The 19198-nt window shown below is 37.7% G+C and overlaps 1 protein-coding gene across 1 annotated transcript in view; it reads left to right on the top strand.

Moving 5' to 3' along the window:
- Positions 1-17805, top strand: part of LOC121462566 (probable ATP-dependent RNA helicase DDX60) — an 81087-nt gene extending 63282 nt beyond the window's left edge. The window contains exons 29-37 of the mRNA XM_041674202.1: positions 226-426; positions 2621-2725; positions 4241-4382; positions 6152-6273; positions 7723-7870; positions 9338-9480; positions 10892-11043; positions 13842-13904; positions 16846-17805. Of these exons, the coding sequence (XP_041530136.1) occupies positions 226-426; positions 2621-2725; positions 4241-4382; positions 6152-6273; positions 7723-7870; positions 9338-9480; positions 10892-11043; positions 13842-13904; positions 16846-16945 (1176 nt within the window). The 3' untranslated portion in view covers positions 16946-17805. The remainder of the gene's footprint in view (positions 1-225; positions 427-2620; positions 2726-4240; positions 4383-6151; positions 6274-7722; positions 7871-9337; positions 9481-10891; positions 11044-13841; positions 13905-16845) is intronic.
- Positions 17806-19198: the final 1393 nt, after the last annotated feature.

Genomic DNA, 19198 nt, shown 5'->3' with positions numbered 1-19198 from the left:
ATACTTAGTATGATTAATGATTTTGTAAATGGCAGATATATTATTTCAAATAACTCTTCTTAGGATATGAATTTTTTTTAGATTTTAAATAGAAGGCTATTCATTTTAATTAACCCTCAGGCAGAGCATCCTTGCTCAAAAGCAGTGTAAAAGGCTTAGCTCTTTTTATTTTCTTAGGAAAAACACTCAGATGATTCTCACAGCATGATTCTGCTCTGTTTCCAGATGTCTGGTCGGGCTGGAAGACGAGGGCAAGACCTGTTGGGTGATGTCTACTTCTTTGATATTCCACTGCCCAAGATAGAAAAACTCATAAAATCCAAAGTGCCTGAGCTGAGAGGCCAGTTTCCTTTCAGTATCTCTCTCATTCTGAGACTCATGCTGCTGGCCTCCAAGGCAGATGACCCAGAGGATGGCAAGGCGAAGGTGCTGTGTCTCCCATCTTGAGCTTCTGCCTTTACCACTGGCCTGGCTGACATGAGCTCTGCTGTGCTGTTATCAGGCTTATGATGCTTCTTGATGTTCTCTAGAGAGAGGTGGAGGATGCTGGGGAAAAGAATGATAAATTATGTTTATTTCCATTATTGGATAGAATTTGTGACTGGGTGGGCACTAGGTATTCTCATGATTGCTGTCTTCTAGTTTGATATACACTATTGTCTTGTACTACAAGATGCCAGCCATCATGTTTCTACCATTCGGGAACAAGAAGAATGTTTTTTAATTGTAATGTAGCAGTTTATTTTTCATAAGACAAAATCCAAGTTCATTAAAAATTTTTAGAAAATGTAGAAAGATGAAAAAGAAACAAGCAAATGAGCTCAAACTAAAACAAAAAGGACTCATACCTAGTTTTACCAAAATGATCCCATTATTATTTTGGTTTTCATTTTCAGACTTTTTTTCTGAGATATGTTTACACACTTTATAAGGGTGTAAGCAAGTGGACATGAAATCCTAATCAGAGCATAGTCTTGATGCTTTAGGGTCAGACAAAAGTGAGTCTGAGACCATGAATTTGAAACTCACAATTAGATGATTTAATTTCCATTTGGTGACAATACACAGTTAGAAGGACTTGTGTTCATTTCGGTTGGCTGTTACAGAATGCCACAGATGGAGGGAGTTATGAAGAAAGAGGCTTGTTTTGGCTCATGATACAGAGGTTCACTGCTGCAGGGTCGCAACTAGTGAAAGGCTTTCTCTGAAGTGTCCCAATCACAAGACATCATGTGGTGAACAGGACATGTCCCAGCCTGTTGGGCCTCTCCTGTTCGAGCCTCTTGAAAAATCAATAAGGAGTCCAACGTGGGAGCCTTAGGACTTCCTCTGGTTCTAATCACTTCACTAAGTCCCAGCCCTCAATGAGATGTCCAGCTCAGAGATTAGATTTCAGCATGATCTAGAGACCGCATTCAGACCACAGCATGACCTATTCTACTAGGATAGAATATAATTACAGTTTATTTCTGGGAGCATCTGTAGAGCCCTCTTTAGATAAAATTAGCCTGCACGACAACAGTGTCCTCAAATGAAGGTGGCCTTGTTCATGCTGAGGTCCTTAATAGAAGGAGAGTGGAAGTCTGTTTGTGCAGACTTGCTGTGAGGTGAGCTTCAGTACAGTGGAGCAAGGCACGGTATGGATTGAAGCTATTTTTAAAATCATGTGCCCAAAATAAATTGTTTTATTTTTGTTTGATCTTGACTCCTTTGTTTCCAGTCAACCTCCTTCTAATCTTTTTGTACTGATATCAAAGATACAGAATAGTATATCTAGACTCCCTCCAAAACAACTTATTTGCTTCAAGCTCTGGAACTGATAATGTCTTTTCTGCTCAGTTGGTTTGGAGAAAATTTTGTTTCATTCGATTTGGTTTTCTGTGCTTACCTTATTTACTTTTCTATTAATGTGATAAGATTATGACCAAGGGAACTTATAGAGGGAGTAGTCTATGACCATCATGAGAGGAGCAGGGCAGCAGAAAGGGAGGCATGGCACTGGAGTAAAGACTGAGGCTTCACATCTTGAGACAGTTCCACAATGTAGGGACAGAGAGCTAACTGGGAATGGCATGGGCTTTTGAAGCCTCAAAGTCTACATTTGACAATTCTTCCCAAACAATTCCATAAATCAGTGGGCAAGCATCCAAACACATTAGCCTACGAGACCATTGTCATTCAAACCATCACAGTGCTCTTTAGTGTGCTAAAGGACATACGCACATTGTAGGTTAAAGGTATATGATGAAGAAAATTTTGTTGTATGAAATATAATTACAGTTTGTATATTGTTGCTGTGTTTTATAATACTTTTCATATCCTATACAGTGGGTGACCAAGAGCACCAAAAGAGAACTTTTTAAGAGTGACCCTTTTTCCTTGAAGAGACAGTATTTGGAAAAGAATAAAGCAGTAAAGGGGAACCCACAATTTTTCACTGTGCTTTAGAGGTATAGATCTTATAATTGACATTATATATGCATAAGACATGATATTATATATGCATAGGATATGTGACATATGTATGTATGTATGTTTGTGCTCTATTAATTGATCCTGTGTTATCTTTTTCAAAGCTATTTCACTTAATGTTACTAAAGGAAAATGTTTTTCTTTGTAGGCACTGTCAGTGCTGAGGCACTCATTAATATCCTTTAAACATCGCCGAGTCACAGACATGTTAAAGCATTATTTCTTATATTCTTTGCAGTTCCTGATGAAAGAGGTAGGAGTCAACTCCTCTCTCTCTGTTATCTTTCTCTCTATATGAGTGTGTATGTATGTGTATGTAATAGATTGACTACTATCTAGATTTTTTTAAAGCGCCAGACTTTGTTTTTTTTTTAATTGAGAAAAGGAGAAAAAAAAAAAACAAGTTTCCACCTCCTCCCAGCCTCCCATTTCCCTCCCCCTCCTCCCACCCTACGCCCCCCTCCTCCCACCTTTCTCCCCCTCCCCCCACTCCTTTCCCCCTCCCTCTCCAGTCCAAAGAGCAGTCAGGGTTTTCTGCCCTGTGGTAAGACCTAGGACCTCCCACCTCCGTCCATATCTAGGAAGGTGAACATCCAAACTGGCTAGGCTCCCACAAAGCCATCACATTACGTAGGATCAAACCCCCGTGCCATTGTCCTTTGCGTCTCATCAGCCCTCATTGTTCGCCATGTTCAGAGAGTCCAGTTTTATCCCATGCTTTTTCAGTCACAGTCCAGCTGGTCTTGGTGAGCTCTCAATAGATCAGCTCCACTGTCTCAGTGGGTGGGTGCATCCCTCGTGGTCCCGACTTCTTTGCTCATGTTCTCCCTCCTTCTGCTCCTCATTGGGACCTTGGGAGCTCAATCCAGTGCTCCAGTGTGGGTCTCTGTCTCTATCTCCATCCATCACCAGATGAAGGTTCTATGATGATATGCAAGGTATTCGTCAGTATTGCTCTAGGATAGGGTCATTTCAGGTTCCCTATCCTCAACTGCCCAAGGAACTAACCTGGGACCTCAGCTTGGGCACCTGGGAGCCCCTCTAGGGTCAGGTCTCTTGCCAACGCTAAAGTGGCTCCCTTAACTAAGAATTGTGGTTCCGTGCTCCCCTGTCCAACCTTCCTTTATCCCAATCCTCCTGCTTTCCCAAGGCCCGACCTCCTTCCCTTCTAACTTTTCTCTCCCCATCTCCCCTTACCCCCATCCCACCCCACCCCCAAGATCCCAATTTTCTCCCTGGCAATTTTGTCTACTTCCCTTAGCCAAGAGGATAACTATATGTTTTTCCTTGGGTTCCCCTTCTTACTTAGCTTCTTTAGATTCACCTATTGTAGACTCCGTGACCCTTATTTATGGCTAGAAACCAATTATGAGTGAGTACATCCCATGTTCATCTTTTTGAGTCTGGGATACCTCACTCAGGATAGTGTTTTCTATTTCCATCCATTTGCATGCAAAATTCGAGAAGTCATTGTTTTTTACCGCAGCGTAGTACTCTTTATTACATCTTTGTGATGTGTGAGCAGATGTCATGTGTGTGTAGGTGCCCGTGGAGACAAAAAGAGGGCATGAGGGTGCCTGAAACTGGAGTTGTAGCTGACTATGAGGCACTCAGTGTGGATTATGGAAAACTGAGCTCAGGTTGTCTGGAAGAGCAGCAAGTGCTGCTGACTGCTGAGTCATCTCTCCAGCCCTAGATTTTTGTTCTAACTACAATCATTATTGTAAACTTTAGAAGACAATACTAACAAAGTATTTCTGTTCTTTAGGGATATATAGATCAAGAAGGTAACTCTACAGGGTTTGCTGGCCTTATATCACATTTACATGACCATGAACCATCTAATTTTGTTTTTGTAAATTTTCTTGTAAGAGGTCTTTTCCATAATCTTTGTCAGCCAACTCATGAAGGTAAGTTTGTTTGTGTTTGTATGTATATCATCAAAACAATATTATCAAATCATAAAATATATAAATAATGTATCATTATTAGTATATGGGTATATATCAATATATGAGATAATGTGATATATATTATATACATGTAAAATTGTGTGTGTGTGCATGTAAAATATTACAATTGTGGGAAAAATACCTGGTAGAGTTTTAGAAAGCTAGATCTTCAGGAATACATTCAGTATTACTTCTCACTTGAGAGAGTATCAGCTAAACATAATAATGTATGCATGAAAATCTTACTATTGTTCATTTTAACTAAAAGTTTAATAATAAAATGAGAATTATGATTCTATAGGTAAATTACAAGTTTATAAATAAGATAAAGTTGAATAAGTACGAACAGAGGTTCTATTTTATGATGTTTTAAAAATATTCTGTACTGAAGTTGTAATTTGAAAAGTATGTTGCCACTAGGATTCTTAAAATACTGAGTAATAAATAATATTTATAAAACATTTTCTAGTAATTAAAGATAATATAGATCAATTTTGAAGAACAACAGAGGAAAACATTGTTAAAATACAAAACCCAAAATTCTATCCACAGACAATAACCAACATTATCTGTTAACATTGTCTGCAACACAATTTTCTTTGCATATAATTGCACAGTATACATCAATAACTGATATTACAGTAATTATGTGTTTGAGGTCAATTATACATATTAAATTTTGCCCATATTAGGCAATGTCATTATAATAAATCCCACACAGCTTTTATGGAAAAACTTTTGGGTTTTACATTTCAAAATAAATTATGTACACAGTGTCTCTGAAGTAAATATTGCCTTCCCATAATATTTGTGCTTAATGTGATGATATTTTCTGGTGCATGGTGGCTTCAATGCCTTCTCCTTTCTCTTCTGTCACCAGCTGATGAAAATATTTTGCTTTGCACAACACCTCTAGTCTTTATGCACTAAAAATGTATCATTTTGTGGCTACTCAGAAAGTTTTGTTTTCCTCAGAACTACAGAAATTTCACTCACCTATATCTGTAAATGTATGGGAAAAGACATTCCAGTGATGAGCAGGTAGTGATGCTGCAAATGGATCTGATGTAGCTCCTCACTAATTTGGCAAATGGCACATACAGTAGCCGGGAATGGTCCTTATAGGCTCATATGTTTGAATGCATGGTCATTTTGGAATGGAATATTTGAAAAGGATTAGGAGATATGGCCTTGTTGGTGTAGATGTGGCCCTATTGGAGGAAGCGTGTCACTAGGGGTGGGTTTTCGGGTTTTTGAAAACTCAAGGGAGGCCCAGTAGCTCTCGTTCTCTTCTTGCTGCCTCATGATGCAGATGTAGAACTCCCACCTGCTTCTCCAGCACCATGTCTTCCTGCATGCCACCAAGCTCTCTGCCATGAAAATAATGAATAAAATCTCTGAATCTGTAAGCAAGCCCCAATTATGTGCTCTCTTTCATAAGAGTTGCTGTGGACCTTGTGTCTCTTTACAGTTATAGAACACTGACAAAGACAGGGATGTCATCATAAATTTGGTCATCCACTGGGAGATAGATCTAAGCAAGCAAAGTCTAGATCCGAATATAAGTAATTTATAGTAGGAAGGTAGAAGGAAGAAGAAAAAAGGCTCAGGTGCAGCTAAAGTTATTCCATAGTTGCTACGAAATGAACATAATAATCATTTTAAACATGAAAAAAATGACGTAAGCATTTTTCACAAATATATCATGGAACTTTTGCTTTGTATAGGCTCAAAACGTTTTTCTGAAGATGTAATGGAAAAGCTGGTCTTAGTACTGGCAAATCTTTTTGGAAGGAGATATATTCCAGCCAAGTTCCAAGATGCTGATATCAAGGAGTATCAATCAAAGGTAAAATCTTCTAATAAAATTTTTAACATAGTACAGAGATTATGCCAGAAATTATTCTGCTGCAATAGGATTTTATGAATATGTGATAATAAATGCATTTTATATACAATTTGTTACTTTGGGAAATAGTATGATATTTATCTGTAATTCAAAAGTCAATCTGTGGATCTGTTCAAAGGTTACATACATACATACATACATACATACATACATATGTTAATAGGATGAAAGTATATTCATGATTTTAATTGATTGCATCCAAATGCAGCATTAATGAAAATGCGTAAAGGCCTGAGAAGAGGACTTGATACAATGCTTGCCATGCAAGCATGAGGATCTGAGTGTGGATTCCCAGTACCTACGTGACATATCTTGTAATCGCAGAGCTGAAAAGGCAGTGAAATGATCCCTGGAGCTGGCTGGTCCAGACTAGCTTAATTGGAGAGCTCTAAGTATGGTTAGAGACTATGTTTCAAAATATAAGGTAGAGAGCACCCACACACATATTCATGTTCATATACACACTCACACACAATGTAGGTAATTATACATTTAATCCCCAAAGCCACCCTCATTGTTGAATGTGTGTCCTGAGATATGACTGTATGTCATAGTGTCATCTATGAAAAAGCGTTACAAAGTTGTCTGGGAAACTGTCCCTTAACTTCCAGAGTCTAAATATTACAAACAGCTTTCAAATTTTAATAGTACTATTTTTCTTGGTCATTTTTGAAAAAGTGCATTTGTCCATTTAATCAAAACAGTCATATATATTTCTGTGATATCTTTCATAGCAGTCTTTCTGGTTTCCTTGCTGCCTTGAGTTGACTCTCTCAGGAATATCCATATAACTTTCTGATGTAGCTCTGATAGCATGGATGACAATGGCAGAAGTCTTTTCTTCACAGTTTTTCAGGTCCAGAAGTGTTAAATGAAGATGGTTTTGGGGAAAATGCTTTCTAGGTTGTAGTTTACCATCACAAAACTTTAAAAAAAAAAGAAAAGAAAATCAGAGATACAGCGCTTTCATGTGTACAGGTTGAAAAAATAATCCGTGTTAGCACAATAAATACAGTGAGGGTTTCAAAACCTCTCAACCAGGTGAAGTTGACTCCAAACCTGAAAATATGCTCTATCTTCTTTGATCTACATACGTGTCCCTAGATCCTTTGAGATTGCTCATGAGTCCAGTGGCAGTGGAGGACATACTTCTGCTCTTACAAGAGCTGTTTTCATTAGAGAGCATCAGAGCAAATTTTATGGGTAGAGCATTTGTTTTTTACAAGTGCAAATAAGAACAAAAACATTTTAGTCTTACTTCAATCAAGAAAGGTAGGAAATATGTTTTATTGAAAATAATAGAGTTATACTATGTGATCTTACATTGTTATAACTTCTCAGTTTTTAAGGAAGGTGTTCTCTGCTCTCTGAAAAACCTTTGGCATTTAGGTGTTCCTTGATGACCTCCCTGAGGACTTCAATGAGGCCCTGCTTGAGTACAACACACAAGTGACAGAGGACTTTGCTGCTTTTCTACGAATTGTGTCCCGATTGGCTGATATGAAACTGGAATATCAACTCCCCTTGTCAAAAATTGGTAAGTGTGTTTCAGTTCCCTGTGGAGCAATTTAGTAATAGTCTTGCCCAAGGACATGCAATATGGATGTTAGGGATGCAGGTCATTGGCAGTGCTTTAACTCTACCATTTTTTTGTCTCAGAAAGCTAGTACTTCAGAAAAGTCAGCTTGCCTTATGATAATTGGGTTCTTTCTAAGCTTTTACAAAAAATGAAATAAAAAGGAAGTTTGTGATTGACTAAAGGGCAGTGGAGAATGAGACTAAAACCAATTAAATCATTTATAAATTGTTTTGATTGAGAGCTGACTTTGGGTCAGTCTCTAAGACAAGAGAAACAAAAGAAATTCTTATGACCACTTTTCAGGAGAGGCTTGATGTTGAATATCGTAGACTGTGGGCAGATTTCCTGACTCTGCTAATTCTTACCTTTGAAAGTTGGGAAAGTGATGCCCTAGTCATGTCCTTGCTTTGTCCGTGGACACTTGAAATTGAGAATAATATTTTTAGTATTATTGAGCTTCAAATGATTGGTTTAAAATGATTAGTGAATGCAAATATCTTGAGCTTTATAAATATATGGGGAAATAGTTTGATTTTGTTGTTCTTATTTATAACCAATAAATAGAAATCATAAACAGAAAAGGATGGCAGATATAAAATTTCTTTGGGGAGAAATGCCTGTGGATCACTGTACTTTACCATCTTCAGTTGGGGAAATTCAAGGAAGAGGAGTGTGTATATTCTTAGACTCTATAACTGTAGGACAGCATGAACCAGAGCAGATAGTAATGGCAGGCACACACCTCGCTGGGCAGATAAGATAAGAGCAGGCAGACATTCTGCCTCAGTGACACACTAGAGCCTACTTGATGATATGACTTGGAATTTTCTAAGAACAGAAATGCATAGTATACGTACTCTCATAATCATTTCCAAGCTTACTGATAGTGGACATTAGAATTCCATATTTAGTCTATTACCACACCACTCTGAACATGCCCAATCTTGTTGGACCTGGAAAGCTAAGCAAGTTGGGCATGATTAGTACCTGGAGAGAATACTGTCTGGAAAGATTCTAAGGCCAAGTCTGACTCAGTGGGAGAAAGTTTCTAAAGGTAAGATATTTCTGCCTCGGAGGCCAGCCTCCAGGCAACACAGGGTTTGAAGGGAAAGTCCCAGCATTGGCATGTACTAAGACTTTTATGTGGTGACTGATAGGTTCAATGACATCTCTTTTCAGCTTGGTTTAATTGTCATACAAGGAAATGAAGTTTGATGCTGTGGTTGTATTTAAAAATGAATCTTCAGTGCCTGGTAGCGCCTGCCTTTAATTTCAGCACTCAGAGGCAGGGGGATTGCTGGAGGTCAGAGTGGTCAATCTGGTTTACATTGGTCAGCTGAAGAAGCATACTGAGACCTTGTCTCAAACAAACAAAAAATAAAAGTTCAGTAACAAAAGGGATCTATCTCAATCTGTTCTGGTCAGAATTCACAGGAAAGGAACGTGAAGACTCGCCACTTGCGTCTCACCTGATGAGCTGCAGGGAAGGAAGGACGGCAGTTTCACCATTTGTTTGTCTTTCTGGAAACTTTGATGTGGATTTGCTTCATCCAGGAGTTTCAGATAACGTAAATAAAGAGTGATGTTCATTAATCAGTCTCTCGGGGCGTTTGCTCCAGTCTGAGTGGTGTATGATAACAGACTGCTGTTGAAGCTGTAGAATATTAGCACACAGATGATAAAAAATTGTACTTTCTATTGTAAGAAAAACATTTTTATTAAATAATTAAATTTCCCAGCCTGATGACAGATCACAGTTTCCTCTTCCTCCACTCCTACCATTCCCTCCCTAGCCTCCCCTCTTCCCTCAACAGCCACCCACTTTTTCTCCAGAAAAGTGCAGATTTCTCATGTATTGCAGCCAGTCATGGGATATCGGAGCTTTTTATTTCATATGGATGACTGCTTAGATATGTAGGAGATTGGTAGTTAAATAGTTTGAAAGAACAATATTAATCTTTAAGCATTATAGTTTCCTTTCCAAAGATGGATTTGATAGCTCATGCCCATCATGTAAGTGGGGATGCTCAGTGTAACTGGAGGTACTGAGACAGGAGGACTACTAAAAATTTGACTATTGCATAATGAGCTTCAGGCAGGGCTAGAGTGTGTTCCCGTGTCATGATAAAAGGGGGGTAGAAGAAGAAGAACAGGAGGAATGAGAAGACAATAGTGAAATAATTCTGCTTTCCATTTATTATGCAATTAACTCAATTTCTAAAATGTAACAATCACTTTTGCTTTCTTTTCATATGTAGAGTTTCCATGGCAATTCAGAGGGGTGTTGATACAATAAGAGTAAACTAGAAAGTCTGTATCTTATTGCTGCAAAATCAGAATTAGTTAGAAGAGATTAGGTGCATACATGAACTCGCTGTCACTGACACTCGCTGTCACTGACACTCGCTGTCACTGACACTCGCTGCCCACCGAGTTTTAGAAGGCAGTTTCTGCTTCTATTTCCTCCATTTTGAAGCAGCTGGCGTAGCTGAGCCAGAGTTTCTGAAATGAACAGAGAAAACGACTTATTTGCTCTCTTCCCTTTTAATGCTTTTGCTCTATCCTCTCTCTACTCTTTTTATTATGGTTGTTGATATGGAAGAGCATTATACTTTTCCAGCTGAATTTTCTTTTGTGAAATGCTTGCCTCCTGCTCTCTGAAACCCATTTGCAAAGTTATTCTCTGAATTGTTAAGGAGACTTTAAAGTTTTTCAGTTCTCTTTTATTTCCTAGTCAGTCTTGCTCTATTCCAACAGGACTGGTGGATTTGCCATCAGCATGCTGTGTGTGTGAGGGTCTTCTTCACAGGTGGAGCTAAGTCATGCTCTGTGATGCACTGTCTCTGTGTGTGCAGAAGGCACCTGCTTTTTTATCAACAGAGTGTTCTTGAAATGTATTAATGAAGATGAAACGACTCCAAATTCTAAATCGCAAGCATTCTCTCTATATGAATAACAACTCAAAAATTCTATTTCTAGGTCGTTCTGCACACAATTGGTATCGATCACACCCAAGCCCCAGTGCTGTGGCCACACAGATTTGATAGTACAGGAAGAAAATTGCCACTTAGTGCATATGCACTTGACTTTTATAAGCATGGATCTCTTGTGAGATTAGAGAAGGAAAATAGGTATGTTCACTCCCGATAATTCCAAGAAATGGTTAACCCTACGAAGCATATTAGATTTTTACTTCCAGACTGATGGCAAAGATGATAACATACTCTATACTACTTTTATTTCTAGTTTGTCTGCAAAAGTTTGGCATTTAGGCCAACTCACTTGACCAAAATATATACTCTAAATGTGTCTTTGTGAATATTCAAATATACCTTTATATTACAGTTCTACTTAGTCATCATTTGGAATTTTAATGACAAATAACAATCTGGTATTGCTTAATGCCTGAGAGAATATACAGTGTCTAGTTTGCTTACCTGGTTCTGAGACAGTTATTTTCGCTTGTTGCCAGGGAAATCATTTCTAAAAGTGTAAGCAGGACCAAGCATTACTTAAGTCACTCTGCACACAATTGCTGTGGTCACAAAAGTTGGACAGTCATGAAAGAAGACTGTCACTTAACACATATGCACTTGGCTGCTGCAGGTATGAATCCTTTATGAGGTTTGACCAGGTCAATAGGTATCTTCTCTCTTGATAAATTAAAGAAATAATCTGGCAAGCATTTCGAATATTCACTTCCACGGAAGTACTCAGGAAAATGTCCGTGAGCAGAGATGTATTCGTCCAAGTGCTAAACACAAACATCTAGAGGCAAATACACTAAGGAATTAAACATAGAGTTGACATGAAAATATGAGCAATCTGCTGGGCAGTGTTGGCTCACACCTTTAATCCCAGCACTTGGGAGGCAAAGGTAGGCAGATCTCAAAAGGCAGAGGTAGGCAGAGCTCTGTGAGTTTGAGGCCAGCCTGGTCTACACAGTGGGTTCCAGGACAGCCAGAGTTGTTACACAGAGAAACTCTGTCTTGAAAAACCAAAAGTGAACAAATAAATAAAAATTTAAAAATTGAGCAATTTTTATTGTTATAAAAAGTTGTGATAGTCCTCAGAAACTTGGAACACTATTGTTTATTAATCCCAATTTATTATTGTGAATAAAGTAGCTGTTGCATTAGTAGGTAATATTTTTGTTTGTTTTAAAAACTTATTCATTGATATTTTCATAATTGTATATAAAACAATACGACTACATTCCCACCCACATTCCTGTATCTCTTCCCAGTTGTACCCTTTCACTCCAGCAAATCATCCTCCCATTTTGAGTCTTTGAATTTTGTTTTCTTTCATTTTGTGACCCATTGAGTTATATGAGGGCTGCCTGCGTGAGTGTGGGGCACAGGAGCCCACCAGTGACTACAATCCTGAAGAAAACAATTCTCCCTTCTTTAGCTCACAGGGCCCTGGTTGTTCTATGAGCCCACTTCTCATCCATGCCTGCATGTTAGTGGTCCTTCTCTCATCCATGCCTGATGTTAGTGGTCCCTCTCTCATCCACACCTGATGATAGTGGTCCCTCTCTCATCTATGCCAGCCATGTTAGTGGTCCCTCTCTCATCCATACCTGCATGTTAGTGGTCCCTCTCTCATCCATACCTGCATGTTAGTGGTCCTTTTCTCATCCATGCCTGATGTTAGTGGTCCCTCTCTCATCCATACCTGATGTTAGTGGTTCCTTTCTCATCCATACCTGCATGTTAATGGTCCCTCTCTCATCCATACCTGCATGTTAGTGGTCCCTCTCTCATTCATACCTGCATGTTAGTGGTCCCTCTCTCATCCATGCCTGATGATAGTGGTCCTTCTCTCATCCATACCTGCATGTTAGTGGTTCCTCTCTCATCCATGCCTGACGTTAGTGGTCCGTCTCTTGCACAGACCCTGTGCAGGTGACCTCAGCTGCTGGGAGTCATGAGTCACGCCATGTCCTGAAGCTGGCATTTCAGAGCACTCCTCTCACTTCCCGCTCTTAGTTCTTCTTGTCTCCTCTTCTGTGATGTCCTGCCTTGGTGAGGAGACATAGATGTCCCAAATAGGTATTAGTGCTCACAATCACTTATTCTCTGCACTTTGATCAATTGTGAGCCTCCACTGAAAAATAACAAAACCAACACCAAAAACTGTAAGCAAAGGCTGAGTTTTTTCTTTTGTCTCATGTGCTGTGGCATGGTCCCAAATAAATGCACAAAAACTTGTACTAATTACAGAATGCTTGGCCTATTTCTCAGTTTTATTACTAATTAGATTTTACAATTTAAATTAACCCAGGAGGCTGACCCCAAACTCTCAAGCATCGATCCTGCCCTAACTTCTCAAGTTGCTGATATTTTGGACATGAGTACCTGGCCAAATGAACCTGTTTTCTATTAATCTACATTTTGACACATGGGTAAATGGCATTGTCTATTTTCTAGCATGTCTGGTTCCTCTGGTTGCTGGCTCACATCTTTCCAGATCCCGCCCTTCTTTCTCCCTGTATCTCTGTTCGACTTTCCTGCCTAGCCTGATTCTGCTTGGCAATAGGCCAATTAAACATCATCGTCATCATCATCATCATCATCATCATCATCATTTTATTTTGTTTTATGAGACAGGTACTAACTGTCCTAGAAAAAGCTCTTGTAGACCAGACTGGCCTCAAAATCATGGAGACCTGCCTTGCCTCTTCTTCCCAAGTGCTGGGATTAAAGGTATGCACCACCACCTGGCTAATTTAGCATTATTGTTAACCAATAAGTGAAATACATATTCATAGCATACAAAACGATTATCCCACAGCAAAAACCAACCAAACAACCAAACAAAAAATCCATTTCTGTGATCATGTCCAAGATATAGGCCTAATTTATGGGTGTAAAAATTCAGAGCAAATATTTTTTGTCATTAATTTCACTTTTATGTTATTTAGGATACATCAAGGGAGAGCTTATGATCTGCTGAAATATTTTTCCTCCACCATTAAATCTATCAGGTATGTTACATGTTGAAATATTACTTTCATATTTTTCAGAAATTTAATTGTAATTTAGAAATGTTGAGATTCTTGTCATGAACCAGGTATGGAAAAGTATGGGGAGACTGTTACATACTATTTATTTCCACTTCCCAGAGGGTTTATAGAATCCTCCTATGCACAACCCTTTGGTTATGTTCTGTAATATAATTAATTTCATAGTAATTTGGAGATTAATGTCTATCCAGAGAGAGTCTCACTCTCAGGCACTAACACTAACAGGAAACTAGTCCAGAGCATCACTGATACCACATCCTGATATTCCCAGTGGTCTCAATTGCAAAATCTTGTTAAACACAAAATGTTTCTGATGTAACATCAGGTCTCCAGGTTATATCATGTGCTTCCTCTTGAATATCTTGTTACAACCTATATTTTTCTACGGGGTTTGTTTGATTGTCAGTGCATAGCCACTTCCTATTTTGATCTACAACAAAGCCTACTTAACCACAACCAATCTTAAACTCTATATGAGCACCCCATCCTTGGGCTGCATTGGCCAAATAATGTCACCTAATTAAATGACCATCATCCTAGTCCCTCAGGTCTTAATGTCTTTCAACACTTTAATAAATGTTCTTTATTTTGTCACAGGTATATTCAAAATGATCATAAAGCTTATTATTATTACATCCTTAATAAACAATCATTTGTTTTATTTCCTTGATCAGAGCTGAATTAGGCCTATATGTAATTTTTATATACACAGTGTGAAATTGAGGCATACAAAATCAGAGGGAATAATTTTGTTCATCTATAGCAGTGGTTCTCAACCTTCCTAATGCTGTGACCCTGTATTGCAATTTCTCATGTTGTGGTGACCCCCAAACATACAATTATTTCATTGCTAATTCATAACTGTGATTTTGCTACTATTTGAGTTAAATGTAAATATCTGATATACAGCATCTCTGATATGTGACATCCAAATGGGTCATGACCCACAGGTTCAGAACCACTGATTTGTAGCATTTCTAGGTGATAGTTATCCAAAGTATAATCCTGAGAGCAACCCAGAAGCCTCCAGAGATACTAAAGTTGAGTGCAAAGCCAGGCTGAAAAATAAAACATTAATTCACTCATTCATGTAACCAATCTCATGTGGTTGTATCACTGTTTTGAGACACTTTTAAACATTTCAGGAACAAGGATTTTTAAGTCTACTTCCACCTTTACGGTCCTTGTATTAGCTACTTTTCTGTTGCTGTGATAAGACACTGTGAACAAGGGGACTTACAGAAGAAAGACTTAGTTTAGTTTATGGTTCCTGAGAAATCTGAGTCTGTTTCAGGAAAATAATTCAATGTTACATTTTAGAATTAGGTCTGCATATTTTGAGCATCATGGATACAGAGCAGTGAATGTGAGGGTGGCGTAGATCTACAGTCTTTCTATGTGGTGGAGATGTGTCAGATTGTCTCAGAGTGTGCAACAGTGAGGGTGGTCAGAAATGAATGAAGGTCTGAACTAAGGAAACAGAGTAATGATACGGGATATTAACTCCATAAATACTTGTTAGAAACATTGATTCCGAAGTTCATATAGTGGCTAAAGATGACCAAGGTTTAAATTATAAATCTCTCTCTTTCCCTCTGTCTCTTTCACACACACACACACACACACACACACACACACACACACACAGCACACACATTACATTATGAAAGTGACATTTGTGATTATGTACAAAAAATAGAATTTATTTATGTGGTGGATAACAGAGGACATCATCACAGTGATTAGTCTGGAACTGAGGAGAACTAAATTAATGTTGCTGATAAAGATTTCAGTATGTTGATGAGTAAAGACCCAGGGAAGATGGATCTCTAGTAAGGGCAAAATATTAAACAAAGAAAGGCAAATTAAGATGTCAGATTGGGATTTATTTCTGCCAAGGCTACTCTCTATGAACTATTAAGTTCTGTGTTTCTTCATCCTTTCTTCACACCATTGTAACAGTTTCTTAATGCTGATGTAGCAAGCTGTCACTTAATGATATAAACCTACTTAAATCTTACCATTCTGGAGGTCAAAAGTCAAAAGTGTGTTCCACTGGGTAAAACTGGGATTCTGGACACTCTGGTGGAAAACCTTGGATCTTTCCTAACCTTTAGGGCTTGTCTGCATTATTTTAGGGGTTCCTTGCTCACTATTTCCTTATGGCTTTGAGGTCAGGGAAGTTCAGTGGAGAGAGCTGAGAGTGTGAATCAAGTGTCCACATCCCACCCCTCTGACATCAGTTCTCACTTTCCTCACACCATGAGCACTCTGGAGAAGTCCATTGGCTCCATCTGGAGGACCCATAATAATCCCCTGCATTCAAGATTAACTATTAACTGTGGCTACATCAGTGATGTAATACTGCATTGACATGGAGCCTAACATGGTTACAGGTTTCTGGGGATTTAGGTGAGGACATCTGGATTAGATGAGGAATATTATTCTATTGGCCGTGTCCTGCTTTTGTTTTTTGTTTTTTTTCCCCACCTACCTAGAAAAAGAAAGGAAGCTTTTCTTCTCTATCGTGGATTACAATTTTTTCTGAACACAGTTTTAAAAAAAATGCATCAGAAAACAACAAAAACAAAAACTCCACAAAGTAGGTCCATAAGATAAACAGTGAAAAGAAAAGAAATTTTTATTGTACTATTTATGGGAGCAGGGATCCATGAACATAGAATTTGGGAGTCTCTCAATTTTCTTTGTAATGAAGACACTGCACAGAACACCTTCTCTTATTTTTCTATTTCTTTTTTGTTTCGTACATACATAAATTAGTTAATGAATTTGTTTCTTATCAGTATTCTATATAATTTGCTAATATTGCTTAATCACTTTACAGGACAGCCTTTTTTATAATACTCATGACACTTATATATATGTATTCTTCTATTTGCAGTATCTCCTTACGTGAACTGTGTGAAAATGAAGAAGACAACGTTGTTTTAGCATTTGAACAATTGTCTGAGTCCTTTCAGGAGAAGTTTGAAAAAGTGTGAAAAGAAAAACTATGTAAATCACCTAAAATATCACCATAGAAGCTTTGGAAGTTGTATATTATTTATTCTTATGTTTTGATCAGACAATCATACACAATGAAATGGAATGAGCAAGCTACTTACCGTACTCTGAGCACCCTTGGCTGTACGACTTGGTGTGCCTAAGTTGTGGTTTGTATAAATGATTGTCTAAAAATGCTTATGTCTCCAAATTATAGATGATTGAATGAGAAAATGAAGGATTTACATATATATGTTTGAAGAATTTTTTATACTCTTCAAGATACAAACAAAAATGGTATTGAAATATTTTCACTGTTAATAGATGTAAAAGTTATTGAAACTAGAAAAGTAATAATTGCAATATCCTGAAAATGTAATATATTCTTCTAATAAATATAAAATGATTATACTGCTTAGAGAACTAGCTGTTGAAATAGTAAATATTATTAAATAAGCTGCTTGTAAAAAATTATTTTTATTTATTTTTGTAAATCTTTAAAAGAAACAAGTAGCTAATATTTTGCTCCTTTTTATTTGTATATACAGATTATTGAAATAATGACCTCATTGGTTTCATTTGTGTGAAATATATTCAACTAGTAATTCACTTTCATGGTACCATTCATTCTCTAGAATTATTTACATAGGACCATTTTGTAATTGAGGCCATAGCCTGAATTCTCATCTCTAGAATCTATTTGAAACCCTCAATTCGAATTTACAACACCAAATCCTTAAAACAAAGGATGAGTCTTTTCTGTTACTCGGGCATTTCACTGAACGATGCTCTTTTTGGTGGCATCATAAGTAGATCGTAGTGATTTTTTTTTTAACAAAAAACTGTTGTTGTTCATTTATTCCTGAAGCAAATAAAATTCTAATTACTGAAAATGATGTAGCATTTCATGAGCAATGTTTGAATCTCTGCCTTGGTGGTGGTGGTGTGGGATGCAGTCTAAGCTCCTTTCATTCTTTAAATGTTACAGCAGTGCTGTAAACAGAGACATTTAGGATCTTGCCTAGAATTTCCTAATTGCTACCCGATGGAACATTACACAAAGTGAAATTGATTGTTATGTTGTTTGTAACTCAATGCTTGTACTTAGGAGTCCAGATGGGAAAATAATCCTCCACCCCTATATGCCAAATCTAACCTGACTTATAGAGTTTTAGAAGAGTGAGCTCATTTTTGCCATCTGGGGTCTTCTTAAAAGTGCAGGATTATTTATATGTAACATCTTTGAAGTGCGTCCCCTGGGAGTGGAAGTAGACTGCTTCTTTAGTCTTTAGCAGAATCTAAAGAGAAAGCAGGAACAGTTTCACAAAAGTGAATTTAGGAGAAACACATCAGCAAAAAGGTGGCGCTCAAAAAAAAAATCAACAATACCTATGAACTGGGAAGATATTTTCCTAGAATCCTTTATAACAAGGTAAAGCTTATGATGATTCTCTGGACCCCAGATAAGATTAAAAACCAGGCAATGAGAGGAATGGGTATCTTGGGCCATGATACTTATCCCTCAAATTTGGCAGGTTTCACACATGGAAAAATGTCCCAGACATAAGTGAGTTCTACGTTGGAGAAAGTGAGTTCAAGGTAGACAAGCTTTACCCTGTCTCTTAAGTTTCTTTCATGGAGTTCAAATCTACCTCTGTCCACAGAAGCAGAGTATGGGTCTGCATTGTTCTAGGCAAATAAAGTTTGGGTATGAGTCTAAAAGCAATATGACATGAAGTTGACAAGATCAAGCTTTATCAAACTTTAAATTTCTGCATAGTAAACAACCAACAGAAGTAGAGAAAAACCCTAGAAAAAGGGGGTAAAATGAAGAATATGCAAGGAACTAAAAAAAAAAAATCCTTAAACAGAGAAAAAACTCAAGCAATCACAAAAAATAAACAAATGACATCAATAGGCAGTTTTCAAATGTGTAAAGATACAGAAAAATTTACTCAACTCCAGTAATAACTAAGGAAAGGAAAACTAGAAAGAATTACATTAAAATGCATCCTCTCCGTTGACTATGCTAAAAATGACAGAAATACGATGAAATACTATAGACACCTCATAGAAAAAGGAACTTGTGCATTTTAGGTGGGAATGTTAATTAATGCAGCTATTTTGGAAAATAACATAGATGTTTCTCAATATATATGAGACTGAGATACATCATTTCCAGATTCCACTGCTGGAAAGTTAGAGACATCTGTAACTGTAGGCCGCTTGTAGCATTCCTAACAATAAGCCAA

This window comes from Microtus oregoni, unplaced genomic scaffold (genome assembly GCF_018167655.1).
Source record: "Microtus oregoni isolate MIOR12 unplaced genomic scaffold, Mior012 000025F_ref0000491, whole genome shotgun sequence".
Lineage (NCBI taxonomy): Eukaryota > Metazoa > Chordata > Mammalia > Rodentia > Cricetidae > Microtus > Microtus oregoni.
The sequence above is the reverse complement of the archived record's forward strand: the minus strand, read 5'-3'. Positions and strand labels throughout refer to the sequence as shown.